The 24,386-nt window shown below is 39.3% G+C and overlaps 1 protein-coding gene and 2 non-coding genes across 3 annotated transcripts; all 3 read left to right on the forward strand.

Annotated features, from left to right (window-relative positions):
- The first annotated feature begins 12,536 nt into the window (after window positions 1–12,536).
- LOC130952915 (small nucleolar RNA R71) lies at window positions 12,537–12,640 on the forward strand. Its single transcript, XR_009075090.1, has one exon. It is a non-coding gene; the product is annotated as a small nucleolar RNA R71 (small nucleolar RNA).
- Window positions 12,641–12,838: 198 nt separating this feature from the next.
- On the forward strand, window positions 12,839–12,942 carry LOC130952916 (small nucleolar RNA R71). The gene has a single exon (XR_009075091.1). It is a non-coding gene; the product is annotated as a small nucleolar RNA R71 (small nucleolar RNA).
- A 7,973-nt stretch (window positions 12,943–20,915) lies between these two features.
- On the forward strand, window positions 20,916–21,992 carry LOC130949874 (uncharacterized). Its single transcript, XM_057878483.1, has one exon. The coding sequence runs from the start codon at window positions 20,916–20,918 to the stop codon at window positions 21,990–21,992; it is 1,077 nt and encodes a 358-aa protein (XP_057734466.1).
- Window positions 21,993–24,386: the final 2,394 nt, after the last annotated feature.

Here is a 24,386-nt window from a genome sequence, read left to right on the forward strand (position 1 = left end):
GTATTAATTCATCGAGACGCTGCAGAGCTCCTCACCCCCAACAATGAAGTTTAGAGACTCATGCCGTCAAAAAGTATGTAATTCAGATCTGAAAATGTCATGAGGTACAGAATAATTCTCTAAAAGTTGTTTAAATAGTAAACTAGTAACCTAGGTTTACAGCATGTGAGTAAACTAAGATAATTGGTGCAGAAATCCACTTCTGGGGCCCACTTGGTGTGTGCTGGGGCTGAGACTAAAGCTATCCACGAGTAGAGGCTTTACTTGGAGTTGAACTCCAAGTTATGACGTGTTTTGGGCGTTCAACTCCGGATCATGACGTTTTTCTGGCGTTTAACTCCAGACAGCAGCATGTACTTGGCGTTCAACGCCAAGTTACGTCGTCTATCTTCACGAAAAGTATGGACTATTATATATTGCTGGAAAGCCCTGGATGTCTACTTTCCAACGCCGTTGAGAGCGCGCCAATTGGACTCCTGTAGCTCCAAAAAATCCATTTCGAGTGCAGGGAGGTCAGCATCCAACTGCATCAGCAGTCCTTTTTCAGCCTAAGTCAGATTTCTGCTCAGCTTCCTCAATTTCAGCCAGAAAATATCTGAAATCACAGAAAAATACACACACTCATAGTAAAGTCCAGAAATATGATTTTTGCTTAAAAACTAATAAAATTCTATTAAAAACTAATTAAAACATACTAAAATCTACATGAAATTACCCCCAAAAAGCGTATAAAATATCCGCTCATCACAACACCAAACTTAAACTGTTGCTTGTCCTCAAGCAACTAGATAAATAAAATAGGTTTTAACAGAAATTAAGAAGTAATAATATTTTAGAGTTTTAAATGAAGCTCAGATTCTTATTAGATGAGCGGGGCTTGTAGCTTTTTGTTTCTGAACAGTTTTGGCATCTCCCTTTATCCCTTGAATTTCAGAATGGTTGGCATCCATAGGAACTCAGAATTCAGATAGTATTATTGATTCTCCTAGTGTAGTATGTTGATTCTTGAACACAGTTATTTTATGAGTCTTGGCCGTGGCCCTAAGCACTTTGTTTTCCAGTATTACCACCAGATACAAAAATGCCACAGACACATGACTAGGTGAACCTTGTTCAGATTGTGACTTAGCTTTGCTAGAGTCCCCAGTCAGAGGTGTCCAGGGCTCTTAAGCATACTCTGTTTGCATTGGATCACGACTTTAACCACTCAGTCTCAAGTTTGTGACTTGGACCTGCATGCCACAAGCACATGGTTAGGGACAGCTTGGTTTAGCCGCTTAGGCCTGGATTTTATTTCCTTGGGCCCTCCTATCCATTGATGCTCAAAGCCTTGGATCCTTTTTACCCTTGCCTTTTGGTTTTAAGGGCTCGTGGCTTTTTCTATTTCTCCTTCTTTTTTTTTGACTGCTTTTTCTTGCTTCAAGAATCAATTTCATGATTTTTCAGATCATCAATAATATTTTCGTGTTCCTCATTCTTTCAGGAGCCAATATTCATCAAATTCAAAGTACAAGTTATGCACTGTTCAAGCATTCATTCAGAGAACAAAAAGTATTGCCACCACACATAATTAATTATAATTTTTATTATTAAGAACTCGAAAAATATAGATTACTTCTTTATTCTAAAAAAAAAATTCTACTACTTTATTTATGCCTGATGATGATGAGAAAAATAAATTATAGCTTAATTGGAAATAAAATCAAAATAGACATACTAATTACTACTACTAAATATCTCCTAAGGTAAATTTCTATAATACTACTATCACTAAGTTAAAGCAGAAAAATTGGAACTCAGCAACCTGTTGTTTTGAGGAGTAGATGTCCCTCTAATCTGTGGGGTGCTTTTCAAGGATTAATTTTTGGCGCTTTAGCTCCCTTAGATCACGCCCTTGCTCTTTCTGTTCCTTAAGCAGTTTGCAAAGCATGCTACTTTGATTGTTCTGTTCTTCCTTTATTTGGTCCATAGCTTCTTGCAATCTGGAAATAGAAGCCTCAAGATGTTCCCAGTATTCGAATTGAGGTAGTTCTGGGAGGGCTTCCTGTGCTCTCCTCTTGGCAGAATCATCTTGTTGCTGTTGTCTGACCATTGATATTCCAGTGATTGGCCTCTCAATTGGAATATACTCTGTTATTCCCATCTTCACTCCGGCATCTTTGCAGAGCATAGAAATTAAGCTTGGATAGGCCAATTTGGCGTCCTTGGAATTCCTGTTTGCTATTTTATATAGCTCACATGAGATCAGTTGATGGACTTCTACCTCTTTTCCCAACATGATGCAGTGAATCATGACAGCTCTTTTGATGGTTACTTCAGAACGGTTGCAGGTGGGCAATATGGAACGCCCAATGAAATCCAGCCAGCCTCTGGCTACTGGTTTTAGATCTTCTCTTTTGAGTTGAATTGGGGTGCCAGTGGTGCTGGTAGTCCACCTGGCTTCAGGGATGCATATGTCCTCTAGAATCTTGTCTAGACCTTTGTTTACCCTCATCATTCTCCTGTTAAAGGAGTCTGGGTCATCTTTTAGTTGAGGAATCTTAAATATTTCCCTGATCTTGTCAGGATGAGTATGAACAATCTTTCCTCTGACTAAGGTCTGATGGTCATAGAGAGCAGCTCCAATTATTCTCTGCCTGTCTGTCTGCCATAAATTAGCATAGAACTCCTGAACCATGTTTCTTCCCACTTTCGTTTCAGGATTGGTCAGAATTTCCCAATTCCTGATTCGAATTTGCTCTTGAATCTCTTGATATTCATCTTCTTTCAGATCAAATTTGACTTCCGGGATCACTGATCTGTGACTCATTATTTTGTAGTAATGATCTGAATGTTCTTTAGTTAAGAACTTCCCTTGATTCCAAAGGGGCTTTGGAGCACTCTCTTTCTTGCCCCTTGGGGTGGGTTGCTTTCCTTTAGGGGCCATGAACTTAATGAGTATGTTTTTGTGATCACGGATAACCACACCAAACTTAGAGCTTTGCTTGTCCTCAAGCAAAAGAGAAGAAAGAAGAGGGATAGGAAGAGAGCAAGTGTGGCAAGGTGATGAAGAGTGGGGCGCCGAGCTCAATATATGGGGAGGGGTGGGAAATTTCGAAAATAAGAAAAGGATAAGATAGAAGATATGATAAGAAAAAGATATTGTTTAAAAAGAGAAAGATATGAATAGAAAAAAAGATAGATTCGAATTTTAAATTTTGAAAAAGATATTTTTAAAGAGATAATTGAGTTTTGAAAACAAATTTTAAAAGAGTTTGATTGGATTGAAAAATAATTTGTCTTTATGGATTAAGATACATTTGATATTTTTGAAGAAGGGATTTTAGAAATTAGGATTTTTAGAACACTAATTTGATTTGAGGGATAATAATTTGAAATATGTTTATGCAAGAAATCATGAATTGAAACATAAAAAATTAGAAAATTTGTAAGGAAAAACGAATTTTACCTCCTCCCCACCATCCTGGCGTTAAACGCCCAACTGCTGCATGGTTTGGGCGTTTAACGCCCAAATGTTGCTTCTCCTGGGCGTTCAACGCCCAGCTGATGCATCTTTCTGGCGTTGAACGCCAGGAAGTCCTTTGTTACTGGGCGTTTTTCTAAACGCCCAGGATGCTGTCAATCTGGCGTTAAACGCCCAGAAGGTGCTTCTTTCTGGCGTTTAACGCCCAGAAGATGCTCCTTTCTGGCGTTTAACGCTAAGAAGGCTACCCTTACTGGCGTTGAACGCCCAGTGGGTGCTTCTTTTGGGCGTTCAACGCCCAAAATGTTTCTTACTGGCTTTTTCACGCCAGTGAGCTTCCAATTTCCCTTATAACTCTGTGAATCCAATTAATTGCTATTTTACCTTGAAGATACCTTGACATATACCTGTAAAAAATCAATTAATTAATCAATAAAATTAAATTTTGTGATTGGCTGGGTTGCCTCCCAGCAAGCGCTTCTTTAATGTCATTAGCTGGACTATTACTGAGTTTTAATCAAGTCTCAGCTTTGAGCATTCTTGCTCAAAATTGCCTTCAAGATAATGTTTGACTCTTTGTCCATTAACAATGAACTTTTTGTTAGAGTCATTATCCTGAAGCTCTATGTATCCATATGGTGATACGTTTGTAATGACATATGGACCTCTTCACCGGGATTTTAATTTCCCGGGAAATAATTTGAGCCTAGAATTAAATAGCAGAACTTTCTGCCCCGGCTCAAAGACTCTGGATGACAATTTCTTATCATGCCATCTTTTCGCTTTCTCTTTGTAAATCTTTGCATTTTCGAAAGCATTGAGTCTAAATTCCTCTAGCTCATTTAACTGGAGCAATCGTTTTTCTCCGGCTAACTTGGCATCAAGGTTTAGGAATCTGGTTGCCCAATAGGCCTTGTGTTCCAGTTCCACTGGCAAGTGACATGCCTTTCCATACACAAGCTGGTATGGAGAGGTCCCTATAGGGGTCTTGAATGCTGTTCTGTATGCCCACAGAGCATCATCCAAGCTTCTTGCCCAATCCCTTCTACGGTTAATTACAGTCCGTTCCAGGATCCTTTTGAGTTCTCTATTTGAGACTTCAGCTTGCCCATTAGTTTGTGGATGATATGGAGTAGCTACCCTGTGGCTAACTCCATAACGAACCAGAGCAGCATAAAGCTGTTTATTGCAGAAATGAGTGCCCCCATCACTAATTAACACTCTAGGGATACCAAATCTGCTGAAGATGTGTTTCTGGAGGAATTTTAACACTGTTTTAGTGTCATTGGTGGGTGTTGCAATAGCCTCCACCCATTTGGATACATAATCCACTGCCACCAGAATATAAGTGTTTGAGTATGATGGTGGGAAGGGTCCCATGAAGTCAATGCCCCATACATCAAACAACTCAATCTCCAAGATCCCTTGCTGAGGCATGGCGTAACTGTGAGGTAGATTGCCGGATCTTTGGCAATTGTCACAATTAAGTACATACACTCGGGAGTCTTTATAGAGAGTAGGCCAGTAGAAGCCACTTTGGAGGACTCTTGTGGCTGTTCGCTCACTTCCAAAATGTCCTCCATACTGTGATCCATGGCAGTGCCATAGGATCTTCTGTGCTTCTTCCTTAGTCACACATCTACGGATTACTCCGTCTGCACATCTCTTAAAAAGATACGGCTCATCCCAAAGGTAATACTTTGCATCCGTGATCAGCTTCTTTATTTGCTGTCTACTGTACTCTTTGGGTATAAATCTCACTGCCTTGTAGTTTACAATGTCTGCAAACCATGGCACTTCCTGGATGGCAAAGAGTTGCTCATCCAGAAAGGTTTCAGAGATCTCAGTGAGAGGGAGGGACGCCCCTTCTACTGGTTCTATTCGGGACAGGTGGTCTGCTACCTGATTCTCCGTCCCTTTTCTGTCTCTTATTTCTATATCAAACTCTTGCAGAAGCAACACCCATCTTATAAGTCTGGGTTTTGAATCCTGCTTTGTGAGTAGATATTTAAGAGCAGCATGATCAGTGTACACAATCACCTTTGATCCTACTAAATAGGATCTGAATTTGTCAATGGCGTAAACCACTACAAGTAGCTCTTTTTCTGTGGTTGTGTAATTCTTCTGTGCGTCATTTAAAACACGGCTGGCATAGTAAATGACGTGCAGAAGCTTGTCATGCCTTTGTCCCAACACTGCACCAATAGCATGGTCACTGGCATCACACATTAATTCAAATGGTAATGTCCAGTCTGGTGCAGAGATGATTGGTGCTGTAACCAATTTAGCTTTCAGAGTCTCAAATGCTTGCAGACACTCTTTATCAAAGATAAATGGCGTGTCAGCAGCTAGCAGGTTGCTCAGAGGTTTGGCAATTTTTGAAAAATCCTTTATAAACCTCCTGTAGAATCCTGCATGCCCCAGAAAGCTTCTGATTGCCTTAACATTGGCAGGTGGTGGTAATTTTTCAATTACCTCTACTTTAGCTTGATCCACCTCTATCCCCTTATTCGAGATTTTGTGCCCAAGGACAATTCCTTCAGTCACCATAAAGTGACACTTTTCCCAGTTTAAAACCAGGTTAGTCTCTTGGCATCTCTTTAGAACAAGTGCTAAATGGTTAAGGCAGGAGCTGAATGAGTCTCCAAACACTGAAAAGTCATCCATGAAGACTTCCAGAAATTTTTCCACCATATCAGAGAAAATTGAGAGCATGCACCTCTGAAAGGTTGCAGGTGCATTGCACAGGCCAAATGGCATCCTTCTGTATGCAAATACTCCAGATGGGCATGTGAATGCCGTTTTCTCCTGATCCTGGGGATCTACTGCAATTTGATTATAACCTGAATATCCATCCAGGAAGTAGTAGTATTCATGACCTGCTAGTCTTTCTAGCATCTGGTCTATAAATGGTAAAGGAAAATGATCCTTTCTGGTAGCTGTATTGAGCCTTCTGTAATCAATACACATACGCCATCCAGTAACTGTTCTTGTAGGAACCAGTTCATTTTTTTCATTATGAACCACTGTCATGCCACCTTTCTTAGGGACGACTTGGACAGGGCTCACCCAGGGGCTGTCAGAAATAGGATAAATAATCCCAGCCTCTAGTAATTTAGTGACCTCTTTCTGCACTACTTCCTTCATGGCTGGGTTCAGCCGCCTTTGTGGTTGAACCACTGGTTTGGCGTCACCCTCTAGTAAGATCTTGTGCATGCATCTAGCTGGGCTAATGCCCTTAAGATCACTGATGGACCACCCAAGAGCTGTCTTGTGTGTCCTTAGCACTTGAATTAGTGCTTCCTCTTCCTGTGGCTCTAAGGTAGAGCTTATGATTACAGGAAAGGTATCACCTTCTCCTAAAAATGCATATTTCAGGGAAGGTGGTAATGGTTTGAGCTCGGGTTTAGGAGGTTTCTCCTCTTCCTGAGGGATGTTCAGAGGTTCTACTATTTTCTCTGACTCCTCCAGGTCAGGCTGAACGTCTTTAAAGATGTCCTCTAGCTCTGATTCGAGACTCTCAGCCATATTGACCTCTCTTACCAGAGAGTCAATAATATCAACACTCATGCAGTCATTTGGGGTGTCTGGATGTTGCATGGCTTTGACAACATTCAACTTGAACTCCTCCTCATTGACTCTCAAGGTTACTTCCCCTTTTTGGACGTCAATGAGGGTTCGGCCAGTTGCTAGGAAAGGTCTTCCTAGAATGAGAGTTGCACTCTTGTGCTCCTCCATTTCCAGCACCACAAAGTCAGTAGGAAAGGCAAATGGCCCAACCTTGACAATCATGTCCTCAATCACACCTGATGGGTATTTAATGGAGCCATCAGCAAGTTGAAGACATATCCTGGTTGGTTTGATTTCTTCAGTTAAACCAAGCTTTCTGATAGTAGATGCAGGTATTAGGTTGATACTTGCCCCAAGATCACATAAAGCTTGCTTGGTGCAAGTACCCTCTAATGTGCATGGTATCATAAAGCTCCCAGGATCTTTAAGCTTCTCAGGTAAGCTTTTCAGAATGACTGCACTGCATTCTTCAGTGAGGTAAACTTTTTCAGTTTCCCTCCAATCCTTCTTATGACTTATGATCTCTTTCATGAACTTAGCATAAGAGGGTATTTGCTCAAGTGCTTCTGCAAACGGAATCTTTATTTCAAGAGTCCTGAGATAGTCTGCAAAGCGGGCAAATTGCTTATCCTGTTCCGCTTGGCGGAGTTTTTGAGGATAAGGCATTTTGGCTTTGTATTCCTCAACCTTAGTTGCTGCAGGTTTATTACCTACAGAAGTGGGTTGGGAAGCCTTTTTAGAAGGGTTGTTATCAGCACTTGTATGTGACTGATTCCCCACTGGTAATTGAATGCCAGTGGTGGGAGCTGGAGTGGCGTTAGACGCCACTTCCTTGTTTGTTACTGGCGTTTGAACGCCAGAACCGTGCTCCCTTTGGGCGTTCAACGCCGGATTCATGCTTGTTTCTGGCGTTGAACGCCAGGAATGAGCATGGTCTGGGCGTTCAGCGCCAGCTTTATTCCTCTTTGGGCTCTGACTGTCCTCAGAGAGATTTTGAGTATCCACTTGTTCATTTCTTGGTTTCCTGCTGCTTTGAAGTGAGGTATTTAATGTTTTCCCACTTCTTAATTGAACTGCTTGGCATTCTTCTGCTATTTGTTTTGACAATTGCTTTTCTGTCTGCTTTAATTGTACTTCCATATTCCTGTTAGCCATTCTTGTTTCCTGTAATATTTCCTTGAATTCGGCTAGCTGCTGAGTTAAAAAGTCTAATTGCTGATTGAATTCATTAGCCTGATCCACCGGACTGAGTTCAGCAGTTACTGTTTTAGCTTCTTCTTTCATGGAAGATTCACTGCTTAGGTACAGATGTTGATTTCTGGCAACTGTATCAATAAGCTCTTGAGCCTCTTCAATTGTTTTTCTCATATGTATAGATCCACCAGCTGAGTGGTCTAGAGAAATCTGAGCTTTTTCTGTAAGCCCATAGTAGAAGATGTCTAATTGCACCCATTCTGAAAACATTTCAGAGGGGCATTTTCTTAGCATCTCTCTGTATCTCTCCCAGGCATCATAAAGAGATTCATTATCCCCTTGTTTGAAGCCTTGGATGCTTAGCCTTAGCTGTGTCATCCGTTTTGGAGGAAAATAGTGATTCAGGAATTTTTCTGACAGCTGCTTCCATGTTTTTATGCTGTTCTTAGGCTGGTTATTTAACCACCTCTTAGCTTGATCTCTTACAGCAAATGGAAACAGTAATAATCTGTAGACATCCTGATCCACTTCCTTATCATGTACTGTGTCAGCAATTTGCAAAAATTGTGCCAGAAACTCTGTAGGTTCTTCATGTGGAACCAGAATACTGACAGTTTTGCTGCACCATGATAATGAGCTGAGGATTCAACTCAAAGCTACTAACTCCAATGGAGGGTATACAGATACTACTCCCATATGAAGCAGTAGTGGGGTTAGCATATGACCCCAGAGTCCTCTTGGACTGTTCATTCCCACTTAGTTCCATGTTGGAATAAAAGAGATGGTATATATGTTGATATTATTTATTTTATAAAAATTAATTTTTATAAAATAAAATAAAAACAAAATAAATAAAAGAAAGTGGGAATATTTTGAAATTGAAAATTGAATTTTTATATAAAATTTTCGAAAAATGTAAGTCAAATTAGTTAAAAAAAATTTTTTTTTTTGAATTTTGAATTTTATGATGAAAGGGAAAAACACACAAAAGACACAAGACTTAAAATTTTTAGATCTAATGCTCCTTATTTTCAAAAATTTTTGGAGGGAAAACACCAAGGAACACCAAACTTAAAAAATTTTAAGATCAAGACACAAGAAAAACTCAAGAACACTTTGAAGATTCACAAGAACACCAAGAACAAAAGAAAGAACACCAAACTTAAAATTTTTAGAAAACTTTAATAAAATTTTCGAAAATTGTAAAAAGATTAACAAGAAAACACCAAACTTAAAGTTTGGCACAAGATTCAATCAAAGAAAAATTATTTTTGAAAAAGATTTTAAAAAGAAGGTGCCCAATTGTTAAGAACATAAACCCCCGCTATAACCAACTGAGCTAAAAATGTAATGTATTTTAAAGATGTGTTATTTTTATGGATAAAAGTATAATTTTTGAAAGTTAATGTTTTGAAAAAGCACAAGAAAAATAAGAAAAGACACAAAACAAGAAAAACTTGAGATCAAACAAGAAAAATAAACAAGAACAACTTGAAGATCAATGAAGAACAAAGAACACAAGTCGAAAATTTTAAAGAAAAATATAAGATATGCAATTGACACCAAACTTAGAACAAGACACAAAACTCACGTAAATTAGCAATTAATTGAAAGGAAAATAATAAATTTTGAAAAGAAATTTTTGAAAAGAAACTATCCTATCAAGATTTAATGACTCTATAACAATAAAAATAAAAATAAATTATTCCTAATCTAAGAAATAAAATAAACTTTTAGTTGTTCAAACTCGAATAATCCCCGGCAACGGCGCCAAAAACTTGGTGCACGAAATCTTAATCTCAATATCAAAATCAAAATTTCTTATGATCTCGTACCACTAGCCAGCAAGTGCACTGGGTCGTCCAAGTAATACCTTACGTGAGTAAGGGTCGATCCCACGGAGATTATTGGTTTGAAGCAAGCTATATTTATTTTATTAATCTTAGTCAGGAGGCCAATAGGATTATAAGTGAAATTACTAGATTTGATTAGAAAAATAAAAGAGAATAACAGCGTTACTTGTTGTGCAGTAATGAGAAATATGTTGGAGTTTTGGAGATGCTTTGTCCTTCGAACTTCAACTCTTCCTTAAAATCCTTCAACACACGAAAAGTCCCTTCCATGGCAAGCTCTATGTAGGGTGTCACCGTTGTCAATGGCTACCTCCCATCCTCTCAGTGAAAACGTTCCTATGCTCTGTCACAGCATGGCTAATCATCTGTCGGTTCTCAATCGGGTTGGAATAGAATCCATTGATTCTTTTGCGTCTGTCACTAACGCCCAGCCTTCAGGAGTTTGAAGCTCGTCACAGTCATTCAATCCCAGAATCCTACTCGGAATACCACAGACAAGGTTTAGACCTTCCGGATTCTCATGAATGCCGCCATCAATCCGGCTTATACCACGAAGATTCTGCGTAATGAATCTAAGAGATACTCATTCAGTCTGATGTAGAACGGAGGTGGTTGTCAGGCACACGTTCATGGTTTGGGGAAGATGACGAGTGTCACGGATCATCACCTTCTCCATAATTAAGCGCGAATGAACGTCTTAGATAAGAACAATCGTGTTTGAATGGAAAATAAAGGAATTGTATTAATTCATCGAGACGCTGCAGAGCTCCTCACCCCCAACAATGAAGTTTAGAGACTCATGCCGTCAAAAAGTATGTAATTCAGATCTGAAAATGTCATGAGGTACAGAATAATTCTCTAAAAGTTGTTTAAATAGTAAACTAGTAACCTAGGTTTACAGCATGTGAGTAAACTAAGATAATTGGTGCAGAAATCCACTTCTGGGGCCCACTTGGTGTGTGCTGGGGCTGAGACTAAAGCTATCCACGAGTAGAGGCTTTACTTGGAGTTGAACTCCAAGTTTATGACGTGTTTTGGGCGTTCAACTCCGGATCATGACGTTTTTCTGGTGTTTAACTCCAGACAGCAGCATGTACTTGGCGTTCAACGCCAAGTTACGTCGTCTATCTTCACGCAAAGTATGGACTATTATATATGGCTGGAAAGCCCTGGATGTCTACTTTCCAACGCCGTTGAAAGCGCGCCAATTGGACTCCTGTAGCTCCAAAAAATTCATTTCGAGTGCAGGGAGGTCAGGATCCAACAGCATCAGCAGTCCTTTTTCAGCCTAAGTCAGATTTCTGCTCAGCTTCCTCAATTTCAGCCAGAAAATACCTGAAATCACAGAAAAATACACACACTCATAGTAAAGTCCAGAAATATGATTTTTACTTAAAAACTAATAAAATTCTATTAAAAACTAATTAAAACATACTAAAATCTATATGAAATTACCCCCAAAAAGCGTATAAAATATCCGCTCATCAATCACACAGAGCTTTTTCAAAGGTCATGGTGCCTATGGTACAAGGTATTAAGAACTTGCCAGGATCTTGTTTCTTTTGAGGTAGAATTTACTGAATCCAAGTATCTAGTTCACTAATTAGCAAGGGAGGTTCACTTTCCCAAGACTCATTACCAAACAACTTGGCATTCAGCTTCATGATAGCTCCTAAATATTGAGCAACTTGCTCTCCAGTCACATCTTCATCCTCTTCAGAGGAAGAATAGTTTTCAGAGCTCATGAATGGCAGAAGAAGATTTAATGGAATCTCTATGGTTTCTATGTGAGCCTCAGATTCCTTTGGATCCTTAATAGGAAACTCCTTCTTGCTTGAGGGACGTCCCAGGAGGTCTTCCTCACTAGGATTTTCGTCCTCCTCCTCCCTTGTGCATTCGGCCACATTGATTATATCAATGGCCTTGCACTCTCCTTTTGGATTCTCTTCTGTATTGCTTGGGAGAATACTGGGAGGAGTTTCAATGACTTTCTTACTCAGCTGGCCCACTTGTGCCTCCAGATTTCTAATGGAGGATCTTGTTTCACTCATGAAACTGAAAGTGGCCTTTGACAGATCAGAGACTAGATTGGCTAAATTAGAAGTATTTTGTTCAGAATTCTCTATTTGTTGCTGAGAAGATGATGGATATGGCTTGCTATTGCTTAGCCTATTGCGTCCACCATTGTTAAAGCTTTGTTGAGGCTTTTGTTGATCCTTCCATGAGAAATTTGGATGATTTCTCCATGATGAGTTATAGGTGTTTCCATAAGGTTCACCCATGTTCACGGATTCCTCTCAAGTGTACATGAATTGGTGTTTGCAACCAATGAGTTCTTGAGCCTCTTCAGGCGTTTTCTTTAGGTGATAGATCCACCTGCAGAATGGTCCAATGACATTTTCGAAAATTCAGATAGACCATAATAGAATATATCTAATATGGTCCATTCTGAAAACATGTCAGATGGACACCTTTTGGTCAACTACTTGTATCTTTCCCAAGCTTCATAGAGGGATTCACCATCTTTTTGTTTGAAGGTTTGAACATCCACTCTCAGCTTGCTCAGCTTTTGAGGAGGAAAGAATTTCACGGATTCCTCTCAAGTGTACATGAATTGGTGTTTGCAACCAATGAGTTCTTGAGCCTCTTCAGGCGTTTTCTTTAGGTGATAGATCCACCTGCAGAATGGTCCAATGACATTTTCGAAAATTCAGATAGACCATAATAGAATATATCTAATATGGTCCATTCTGAAAACATGTCAGATGGACACCTTTTGGTCAACTACTTGTATCTTTCCCAAGCTTCATAGAGGGATTCACCATCTTTTTGTTTGAAGGTTTGAACATCCACTCTCAGCTTGCTCAGCTTTTGAGGAGGAAAGAATTTATCCAAGAAGGCTGTGACCAGCTTATCCCAGGAGTCCAGGCTATCCTTAGGTTGTGAATCCAACCATATTCTAGCTCTGTCTCTTACAGCAAAAGGGAAAAGCATGAGTCTGTAGACTTCAGGATCAACTCCATTCGTCTTTACAGTCTCACAGATCTGCAAGAACTCAGTTAAAAACTGATAAGGATCTTCAGATGGAAATCCATAAAACTTGCAGTTTTGTTGCATTAAGGCAACTAACCGAGGCTTAAGCTCAAAGTTATTGGCTCCAATGGCAGGAATGGAGATGCTTCTTCCATCAAATTTAGACGTTGGCTTTGTGAAGTCACCAAGCATTCTCCTTGCATTATTATTATTTTCGGCTGCCATCTCCTTCTCTTGTTCGAAAATTTCTGAAAGGTTGTTTCTGGATTGTTGTAATTTAGTTTCTCTTAGTTTCCTTTTCAGAGTTCTTTCAGGTTCAGGATCAATTTCAACAAGAGTGCCTTTTTCCCTGTTCCTGCTCATATGAAAGAGAAGAAAACAAGAAAAGAAGAGGAATCCTCTATGTCACAGTATAGAGATTCCTTTATGTTAGTAGAAAAAGAAAGGGAAGAAGAATCCAAACACAAGGGATATATTATGTTCGGATTTTTAGATGAAGAGAGGTGAAGAGAAGTGTTAGTAATTAAATAATTAAATAGAAGAAGAGAAGAGGAAGAGAATTCGAAAATAATTTTTTAAAAAAAAGGTTAGTGATTTTCGAAAATTAGAAATAAAATGTAATTAAGATTAAAACATAAAATAATTAGTTAATTAAAAAGAATTTTTGAAAAAGGGATGAGATATTTTCGAAAATTAGAGAGGGAAAAGTAGTTAGGTGGTTTTGAAAAAGATAAGAAACAGACAAAAAGTCAAAGAGTTAGTTGAAAAAGATATTAAAATCAAATTTGAAAAGATAAGAGGATAAGAAATTTAGATAAGAAATTTTGAAATCAAATTTTGAAAAAGATAAAATTTTTGAAAAAGATAAGATAAAAGATAAAAAGATAAGATAAAAATTTTAAGAAAAAGATATTTTAAAAAAGATTTAATTTTTAAAATGACTTAACTAACAAGAAACTACAAGATAAGATTCTAGAATTTAAAGATTGAACCTTTCTTAACAAGAAAGTAACAAACTTCAAATTTTTGAATCAATCACATTAATTGTTAGCATATTTTCGAAAATATGATATAAAAGATAAGAAAAAGTTTTGAAAATATTTTGAAAAATATTTTTGAAATTTTCGAAAAAAATGAAAAAGATATGATTTTTGAAAAAGATTTTAAAAAGATAAGTTTTTAAAATTGAAATTTTGACTTGACTTGTAAGAAACAACTAATTTTTTAAAATTTTTGACCAAGTCAACCCAAAATTTCGAAAATTTGGAGGGAAAAAAGAAAAAGATATTTTTTTATTTTTGAATTTTTAATGATGAAAGAGAAAAACACAAATATGACCCAAAACATAAAAATTTTGGATCAAAACACAAGATGCATGCAAGAACACTATGAATGTCAAGATGAACACCAAGAACACTTTGAAGATCATGATGAACATCAAGAACATATTTTTGAAATTTTTTTTTTTTTTGATGCAAAGAAAACATGTAAGACACCAAACTTAGAAATCTTTAATGCATGGACACTAACAAACAAAAAATGCATATGAAAAACAACAAAAGACACAAAACAAGAAAACATCAAGATCAAACAAGAGGACTTATCAAGAACAACTTGAAGATCGTGAAGAACATTATGAATGCATGGAATTTTCGAAAAACGCAAGAAGAATTTTTAAAGCATGCAATTGACACCAAACTTAAAAATTGACTCAAGACTCAAACAAGAAACACAAAATATTTTTGATTTTTATGATTTTATTAATTTTTTTGAATTTTTATTAATTTTTTCGAAAATAAAGTTTGGAAAAACGAAAAATAAAAGAAAAATTTTGAAAAAGATTTTTGAAAAGAAAATTACCTAATCTGAGCAACAAGATGAACCGTCAGTTGTCCAAACTCGAACAATCCCCGGCAACGGCGCCAAAAACTTGGTGGACGAAATTGTGATCAACAATATTAGCTCTTTGGTATGTGCACAAAAACATTAACTCAGCACTTTCTTTTCACAACTCCATTCAACTAACCAGCAAGTGTACTGGGTCGTCCAAGTAATAAACCTTACGCGAGTAAGGGTCGATCCCACAGAGATTGTTGGTATGAAGCAAGCTATGGTCACTCTGTAAATCTCAGTTAGGCAGATTAAATTGTTTTATGGATTTTCGAATAATTAATAATAAACAGAAAATAAAATAGGATAGAAATACTTATGTAAATCAATAGTGGGAATTTCAGATAGGTGTGTGGAGATGCTGTGCTCCTCTCGGATCTCTACTTTCTTATTGCTTTCATCCAATCCTTCTTACTCCTTTCCATGGCAAGCTGTATGTAGGGCATCACCGTTGTCAATGGCTACATCCCATCCTCTCAGTGAAAATGGTCCTATGCTCTGTCACAGCACGGCTAATCAAATGTCGGTTCTCAATCAGGTTGGAATAGAATCCCTTGATTCTTTTGCGTTTGTCATCACACCCATCCTTTAGGAGTTTGAAGCTCGTCACAGTCATTCAATCCCAGAATCCTACTCGGAATACCATAGACAAGGTTTAAACTTTCCGGATCCTCATGAATGCCACCATCTATCTAACTTATACCACGAAGATTCTGTTGGGGAATCTAAGAGATATGCGCCCGGCCTAAGGTAGAACGGAAGTGGTTGTCAGTCACGCGCGTTCATAGGTGAGAATGATGATGAGTGTCATGGACCATCACATTCATCAAAGTGTTGTGCAACGTATATCTTGGAATAAGAATAAAAGAGAATTGAATAGAAAGTAATAGTAATTGTATTGAAACTTGAGGTACAGCAGAGCTCCACACCCTTAATCTATGGTGTGCAGAAACTCCACCGTTGAAAATGCATAAGTGAAAGGTTCAGGCATGGCCGAATGGCCAGCCCCCCTGAATGATCAAGAGACCGAATAATCAAAGGCTAAACAGTCAAAAGATTAAACTGTCAAAATATGTCTAATACAATAGTAAATCATCCTATTTATACTAGACTAGCTACTAAGGTTTACATGAGTAAGTAATTGATACATAAATCCACTTCCGGGGCCCACTTGGTGTATGCTTGGGCTGAGCTTGATCTATCCACGAGCTGAGACTTTTCTTGGAGTTGAACTCCAAGTTATAACGTGTTTTGCGCGTTCAACTCCGGATCATGACGTTTTTCTGGCGTTTAACTCCAGACAGCAGCATGTACTTGGCGTTCAACGCCAAGTTACGTCGTCAATTTCCAAATAAAGTATGGACTATTATATATTGCTGGAAAGCCCTGAATGTCTACTTTCCAACGCCGTTAAGAGAGCGCCATTTGGAGTTTTGTAGCTCCAGAAAATCTATTTCGAGTGCTGGGAGGTCAGATTCCAACAGCATCAGCAGTCCTTTTGTCAGCCTTTTTCAGAGTTTTGCTCAAGTCCCTCAATTTCAGCCAGAAATTACCTGAAATCACAGAAAAACACACAAACTCATAGTAAAGTCCAGAAATGTGAATTTAACATAAAAACTAATGAAAACATCCCTAAAAGTAGCTTGAACTTACTAAAAACTACCTAAAAACAATGCCAAAAAGCGTATAAATTATCCGCTCATCAACTATCTTAGAATTAAAAAAGTATATTGCCTCAACAATAAGGAACGAAAGACTATACAATGACCACTGTCGTTATTCGAAGAAGCATGAGGAAAAAACAAGTATTAGTTATATGATATATTTGCATCTTTAGTATTTTTTCTTCATAATTTTTATTTAATTTACTAAGAATTCTTATTGGATAAGCAATGATTTCATGCTTAAATGAGCATTACTTTAAGTTAGTTAAATTCATTGGTTATGGGAAAATTTAGAAAGAAATTGGCAAGGAACAAAGAAAAAAAAATAAAAGATAAGTGTCATCAAACACTTGAGAAGTACATAAAACTGGAGCAAACAGAAAGCTCTTTGGATTAAATAAGAGGCTCACTAGAAACAACCCACAGTGGCCGTGTGTGAAACATGGGAGACATGGCGTACCACGTTGGGGTGTAAAAGGGATCTATGCGTACGCATCTAGCATGTATACGCCAAAGATAGATAATTGGCCTATCATGCATACGCATGACTTCACTTCTACGTGGGACGTAAGTTCACAGCCGTGGCATGCTTGATCTAAACAGAAAGTAAATTTTGGGGTGCCTAAGGCAACGTGGAAAGTAAAAACCTTCACGTGGGACATGGGCTTGTCATGCATACACACTAGCATGCATACACACAACCAGAACGAATAGGAGGTATCATGCGTAAGCATCTAGCATGCGTACGCACAACAAGAGATTTAAGAGACATCATGCATACGTATCTGGCATGCGTACGAACAACACCTAGTTTGTGTGGGACTTGAGTTTTTGGACGTGGAACTCCTTGAGCAAAACAGAAGCAAAAATTGAAGGGAATTAATATCACATTCTACGTGGGATACTCCGCATCCAACATGAGCAAGCAGAGAGTGAATTGAACCAATAGTGGCGCTCTACATGCAACGTGAAAGACTCACGTGTTATGTGAGATTCTAGTCACCTTCCAGGGGCCTCAACTTAGCCACTAAACCTCCAATTCTTTATCACTTGTGTGGATGATTCAAGGCTCAACTTAAACCCACTAATCACAAGCATTAATTGAGGATTGCAAGAAGAAAATATTGAGGGCTTTGTTGGAGGAAAATATTTATGAAAAGGATTTTATTTTGTTTTAATTTTGATTCTATTTGAAGTTTGAATTTTAAATTTGTTTTAGGGTTAGTGTTCATACCCTGGGTCGAGTGGTGCACGAAATTGTGATACACAATGGCACCAACAACTTGGTCGCACAATTGTAATCTCACTTCTTTTTCACAACTTCGCACAACTAACCAGCAAGTGCATTGGGTCGTCCAAGTAATAAACCTTACGTGAGTAAGGGTTGATCCCACGGAGATTGTCGGCTTGAAGCAAGCTATGGTCACCTTGTAAATCTCAGTCAGGCGGATTCAAATGGATTATGGAGTTTTCATAATTAAAAGATAAATAAAACATAAAATAAAGATAGAGATACTTATGTAATTTATTGGTGGGAATTTCAGATAATCGTATGGAGATGCTTCATCCCTCTTGAATCTCTGCTTTTCTACTGCCTTCATCCAATCCTTCATACTCCTTTCCATGGCAAGCTGTATGTTGGGCATCACCGTTGTCAATGGCTACTTCCCGTCCTCTCAGTGAAAATGGTCCATGTGCACTGTCACCGCACGACTAATCATCTGTCGGTTCTCGATCATGTTGGAATAGAATCTAGTGATCCTTTTGCGTCTGTCACTACGCCCAACACTCGCGAGTTTGAAGCTCGTCACAGTCATCCCTTCCCAGATCCTACTCGGAATACCACAGACAAGGTTTAGACTTTCCAGATCTCAGAAATGGCCGCCAATAATTCTAGCTTATACCACGAAGACTCCGATATTTTGGAATGGAGGCTAAGAGATACACGCTCGATCTTAAGTAGAACGGAAGTGGTTGTCAGTCACGCGTTCATAGGTGAGAATGAGGATGAGTGTCCCGGATCATCACATTCATCAGGTTGAAGTGCGAGTGAATATCTTAGAACAAGAATAAGCTTGAATTGAATAGAAAATAGTAGTAATTGCATTAATACTCGAGGAACAGTAGAGCTCCACACCTTAATCTATGGTGTGTAGAAACTCCACCGTTGAAAATACATAAGTGGTCTGGAGGTCCAGGTATGGCCGAATGGCCAGCCTCCCCAAATATGAAAATATGATATCCAAAATTGTCTCTATGATCCGAAGATGAAAATACAATAGGAAAAGGTCCTATTTATAATGAAACTAGCTACTAGGGTTTACAGAAATACGTAAATGATGCAGAAATCCACTTCCAGGCCCACTTGGTGTGTGCTTGGGCTGAGTATTGAGCTTCACACGTGTAGAGGTCTTCCTTGGAGTTAAACACCAAATTTGGTGCCAGTTTGAGCGTTTAACTCTAACTTTTATGCTCGTTCTAGCGTTTTGACGCCAGAAAAGGGCAGAGAGCTGGCATTTTGACGCCATTTTACATCTTCAAAACTCACATAAAGTATGGACTATTATATATTGCTGGAAAGCCCTGGATGTCTATTTTCGAAAGCAATTGAGAGCGCGCCATTTAAAGTTCTGTAGCTCCAGAAAATCCACTTCGAATGCAGGGAGGTCAGAATCCAACAACATCTGCAGTCCTTTGTCAGCCTCTGAATCAGATTTTTGCTCAGGTCCCTCAATTTCAGCCAGAAAATACCTAAAAATCACAGAAAAACACACAAACTCATAGTAAAGTCCAGAAATGTGAATTTTGTTTAAAAACTAATAAAAATATACTAAAAACTAACTAAATCATACTAAAAACTATGTAAAAACAATGCCAAAAAGCGTATAAATTATCCGCTCATCATCGAGCTACATGATCCGGACTGGACGAAGACAAAAGCGACCGACCTCTTGTAAAGGTTGGCTCGTTACCGACCTCTTGTAAAGGTCGGCCAAATCGCCATAGAGGCCCAAGTAGGCCCAAACAAAAGGATGTAGCCCACTCTAAAAGTGGCTGGCCTGAAAGATAAGGTGACTTCGCTCAAAGATAAGATAAGATAACTAACTTATCTCAAGGGAGGTAACTCAAACACCACTATAAATACACTGGAGCACCCAGGTATAACTCATACTCTGATTCTACACAAAAGAACTACCTAAAGCACGTGCTAACTTAAGCATCGGAGTCTCTTGTAGGTACCACCACCCTCCGGTGACCAAAGAGCAACAGCATCTCTGGGCTCAGCAAGTCGGACGCGACAGTTTCGATCACATCAGAAGATCTCGTCCGAGTTGACCTTCTGTTTTAGGTAACTCTCGGAACATTGGCGCCGTTGTCGGGGAACCTAGAAGTCATCCCATCACCATGGCGGATAATCAGGACAATGATAACAACTCTAGTTTGGTGGACAGAACGCCAAATAAGAACACAGACGCCACATCTAAGGACATACCTTAATCCAAGGGAGACAAGCAAACCCCAAACACGGAAATCTTAGACGCCATCCGTGAACAGCAGGATCGCCTTAAACAGCTTGAACAGGAGGTCGAACATCAGCGAGAGGCCGAGAGTGACCTTCGAAGGGAAACAAGAAAACGCCGAGAGCTAGAAGACAAGCTCCTTAAGCTCGAAGCCGACCTCAAAACGAAGACCACTCGATCAAATCACAAAGATAGACCTCATAAGAACCAGGACCCGTTTACAAAAGAAATCATGAAAGCTAAAGTCCCAAAGAACTTTAAAGCCCCCGACATGACCCCGTACGACGGAACGTCAGATCTAAGCCATCATCTCAGAAATTTTAGAAGTCGAATGTATCTCACGGATGCCTCAGAGGCAATCCGTTGTAAAGCTTTTTCGACTACCCTGACAAAAAGAGCAATAAAGTAGTTCGACAGTTTGCCTCCAAGATTAATCACAAGTTTTGACGACCTTGCCAAAAAGTTCCTCGCCAGGTTCTCCATCCAGAAGGATAAAGCCAAGCACACTCCAAGCTTGCTGAGAATTAAACAAGGAGATCGGAAAAGTCTTCGCAGCTACATTGAAAGATTCAACAAAGCATGCCTTGACATACAAAGTCTTCCAACAAAAGCGGCCATCATGGGGCTCATCAACGGCTTAAGAGAAGGACCTTTTAGCCACTCAATATCCAAGAAGCATCCAACATCTCTGAACGAGGTTCAAGAAAGGGCGGAAAAGTATATCAATATGGAGAAGAACTCCCGATTGGGAGATAACTCAAAAACCGGATTCTCCTATCCACCTCGGGATAAGGGAAAAGAATCCAGGAAGAAAGAAGATCAACCTACCAAGAAACCTAGAAAGTACCACAACTACACTCCTCTTCGGGTATCTCTTGTGGATGTCTACAGAGATATATGCAACATAGAAAAGATCCCACCCCCTCGTTCGATTAAACACAAAAGAGGAGGAAGTCGGATGGAGTATTGTGAATACCACCGAATCTATGGACACTCTACCAACGAATGCTACGACCTGAAGAACATTATAGAAAAGCTAGCCCAGGAGGGCAGGTTAGATCCGTTCCTGGCCACTACAAGGGATGAACCAAAAAAGCAAAGAAGGGACGAAGAGGGAGGACGAGCTGAACGTCCCCCTCACACTCCGGAAAGGCACGTTCACATGATCAACGGGGGATTCGCAAGCGGGGGGATCTCCAAGTCGTCCCGTAAAAGACACCTAAAGGAAGTGTACCATGTCGAAGAAGGAGATAGGTCATCAGACCTTCCCACTATCACTTTCACCCAAGAGGATGCCGCAGGTACCATCCCGGGACACGATGATCCTGTGGTTATTACTATAATACTAGCCAATGCCCATCTCCATCGAACATTGGTCGACCAAGGAAGCTCGGCAGATATACTGTTCAAATCTGCCTTCGATAAGCTTGGCCTACAGGAAAAGGAGCTCAGAGCATCTCCAAATAGCCTATTTGGGCTCGGGGACGCCCTAATTCAGCCACTCGGGTACATCCCACTCCACACAACCTTTGGAAAGGAAGATCGGTCTAGGACGCTAAGCATAGACTACATCGTAGTTGACGTGAGCTCAACCTACAACGCCCTAATAGGTCGGACAATGCTAAACCAGCTCGCTGCCGTGGTCTCCACTCCACATCTGTGCATGAAGTTCCCAACCCCAAAAGGGATCGCCACCATAAAGGGAGACCAAAAACTCGCGCGACACTGTTTCAACGAAAGTCTGAACCTTAAAGGCAACCCTGGAGGAAAAGAAGCCAACACTATCGAACTCGGAGGAGTTTAAGCTCGCAAAGAACTTCGTCCACAACCTGAAGGTGAGACTGAAGAAGTGCAGATCGGGAATGTCCGGGATAAAATAACAAACATAGGGGCAACCTTAAAGGGAGATGATAAACCACTATTTTATGGTTTATCTTATGCTCAATTGAGTGGTCTTTATCAAGCCTTTGCACACTTATTCATACTATTTGCATGGTTTTACAATTCCTTCCTAGAATTTGTTCTATGATTGAAAACTTGCTTCCTAGAGTCTTTAATTTGTGTATTTTAATCATCTTTTATTACCATTCGATGCTTTGATATGTGTGTTAAGTGATTTCAGAGATTACAGGGCAGGAATAGCTTGGAGGATGGAAAGGAAGCATGCAAAAGTGGAAGGAATACAAGAAGTTGAAGAAATTGCTAAGCTGTCCAGCCTGACCTCTTCGCACTCAAACGGTCATAACTTGAGCTACAACGATCCAAATGATGCGGTTCTAGTTGCATTGGAAAGCTAACGTCCAGGGCTTCAAAATGATATATAATTTACTAAGGTGGCCATACATCTAGGCGACGCAAATGCATACTCCACGCGGACGCATCGCAGTGACAAAAACCAGTGTGGCAGATTTCGCAATCAGCAATTTCTGGGCTGTTTTTGACCCAGTTTTTGGCCCAGAAAACACAGATTAGAGGCTATAAAGTGGGGGAATGCATCCATTCATCATAATTCATTCATAATACATAATTTTAGGTTTTTAGATGTAGCTTTTAGAGAGAGAGGCTCTCTCCTCTCTCTTAGGATTTAGGATTAGGATTAGGATTTAGGATTTCTTTTAGAATTAGGATTTCTACTTCTCAATTTTCAGCTTCAATGTTCCTTTTATTTATTTTCTCAATTTAATTTATTAACTTTTTCATGTTAGATTTGATTTCTTTTATTAATGCAATTTGAGGTATTTCATATTTATGACTTTAATTTAGCTTTTTACACTCTTAGCTTTGGTTGAGTAATTAGTAACACTTGAGTTATCAAACTCAGCTGTTGATTGAAATTGGAATTCTTTGCTAATTAATTTGTACTCCAATAACTCTAGTCTTTCCATAGGAGTTAACTAGGACTTGAGGATCAAATTAATTAGTTCGCTTGACTTTCCTTTATTTAGTAAGGGCTAACTAAAGTGGGAGCAGAGTCCAATTCTTATCACACCTGATAAGGATAACTAGGATAGGACTTCAATTTCTTATACCTTGCCAAGAGTTTTCTTAATTATTAATTTATTTTTCTTGTCATTTAAATTACTCGTTCCTTATTTCAAAAACCCAAAATAAAATATATCTTTTTCCATAACCAATAATAAATCATACCTCCCTGTAATTCCTTGAGAAGACGACCCGAGGTTTGAATACTTCGGTTTATAAATTTTACTGGGTTTGTTACTTGTGACAACCAAAATTTTGTACGAAAGGATTCTCTGTTGGTTTAGAAACTATACTTACAACACGATTATATTTGTGAAATTCTTTACCGATAGAAAGTCTGTTCGTCAGGAGACCTAAAGGAGCTACTGATACAGTTCCTAAAAGATAATGCCGATCTCTTTGCATGGAAGGCTGCAGACATGCCCGGCATAGATCCCGAGATAATGTGCCATAAACTGGCAGTATATCCTGGATCTCGGCCAGTGCAACAAAAGCGTAGGAAGCTTAGCTCAGAAAGCTCCCAAGTTGTGGAAGAGCAGACACAAGCCTTACTAGAGGTAGGGTTCATAAGGGAGGTCGAGTATCCATTGTGGCTAGGCAACGTTGTCTCGGTAAAGAAGTCAAATGAGAAATGGCGGATGTGTACGGATTACACCGACCTCAATAAAGCCTGCCCAAAAGATCCCTACCCGCTCCCAAATATAGACACTCTAGTGGATGCCTCTTTCGGATACAAGTACCTCTCCTTCATGGATGCTTATTCAGGATACAACCAAATCCCAATGTATCCACCCGATCAAGAAAAGACCTCGTTCCTAACCCCAAAGGCAAACTACTGCTACATAATCATGCCGTTTGGACTCAAAAACGCAGGAGCTACATACCAAAGATTGATGAATAAAGTCTTTGCTGACCACATCGGAAAGCTAATGGAGGTTTCTGTAGATGACATGCTGGTAAAAACATAAAGTGAGGAATCATTGTTGTCTGACCTTACCAGAGTGTTCGACACCATAAGAAAGCACGGGATGCGACTTAACCCCACAAAGTGCACCTTCGCGATAGAAGCTGGCAAATTTTTGGGCTCCATGCTCACCCAGAGAAGAATTGAGGCAAACCTAGATAAATGCCAGGCTATACTCAACATAAAAAGTCTGACCTGTGTCAAAAAGGTACAACAGCTCAATGGAAGACTGGCAGCCCTATCCAAATTCTT

Source organism: Arachis stenosperma, chromosome 9, assembly GCF_014773155.1.
Source record: "Arachis stenosperma cultivar V10309 chromosome 9, arast.V10309.gnm1.PFL2, whole genome shotgun sequence".
NCBI lineage: Eukaryota > Viridiplantae > Streptophyta > Magnoliopsida > Fabales > Fabaceae > Arachis > Arachis stenosperma.

What these genes read in the sequence shown, in the direction of transcription:
- LOC130949874 (XM_057878483.1), top strand. Translation starts at nt 20,916, where the DNA reads ATGGAGAAGAACTCCCGATTGGGAGATAACTCAAAAACCGGATTCTCC.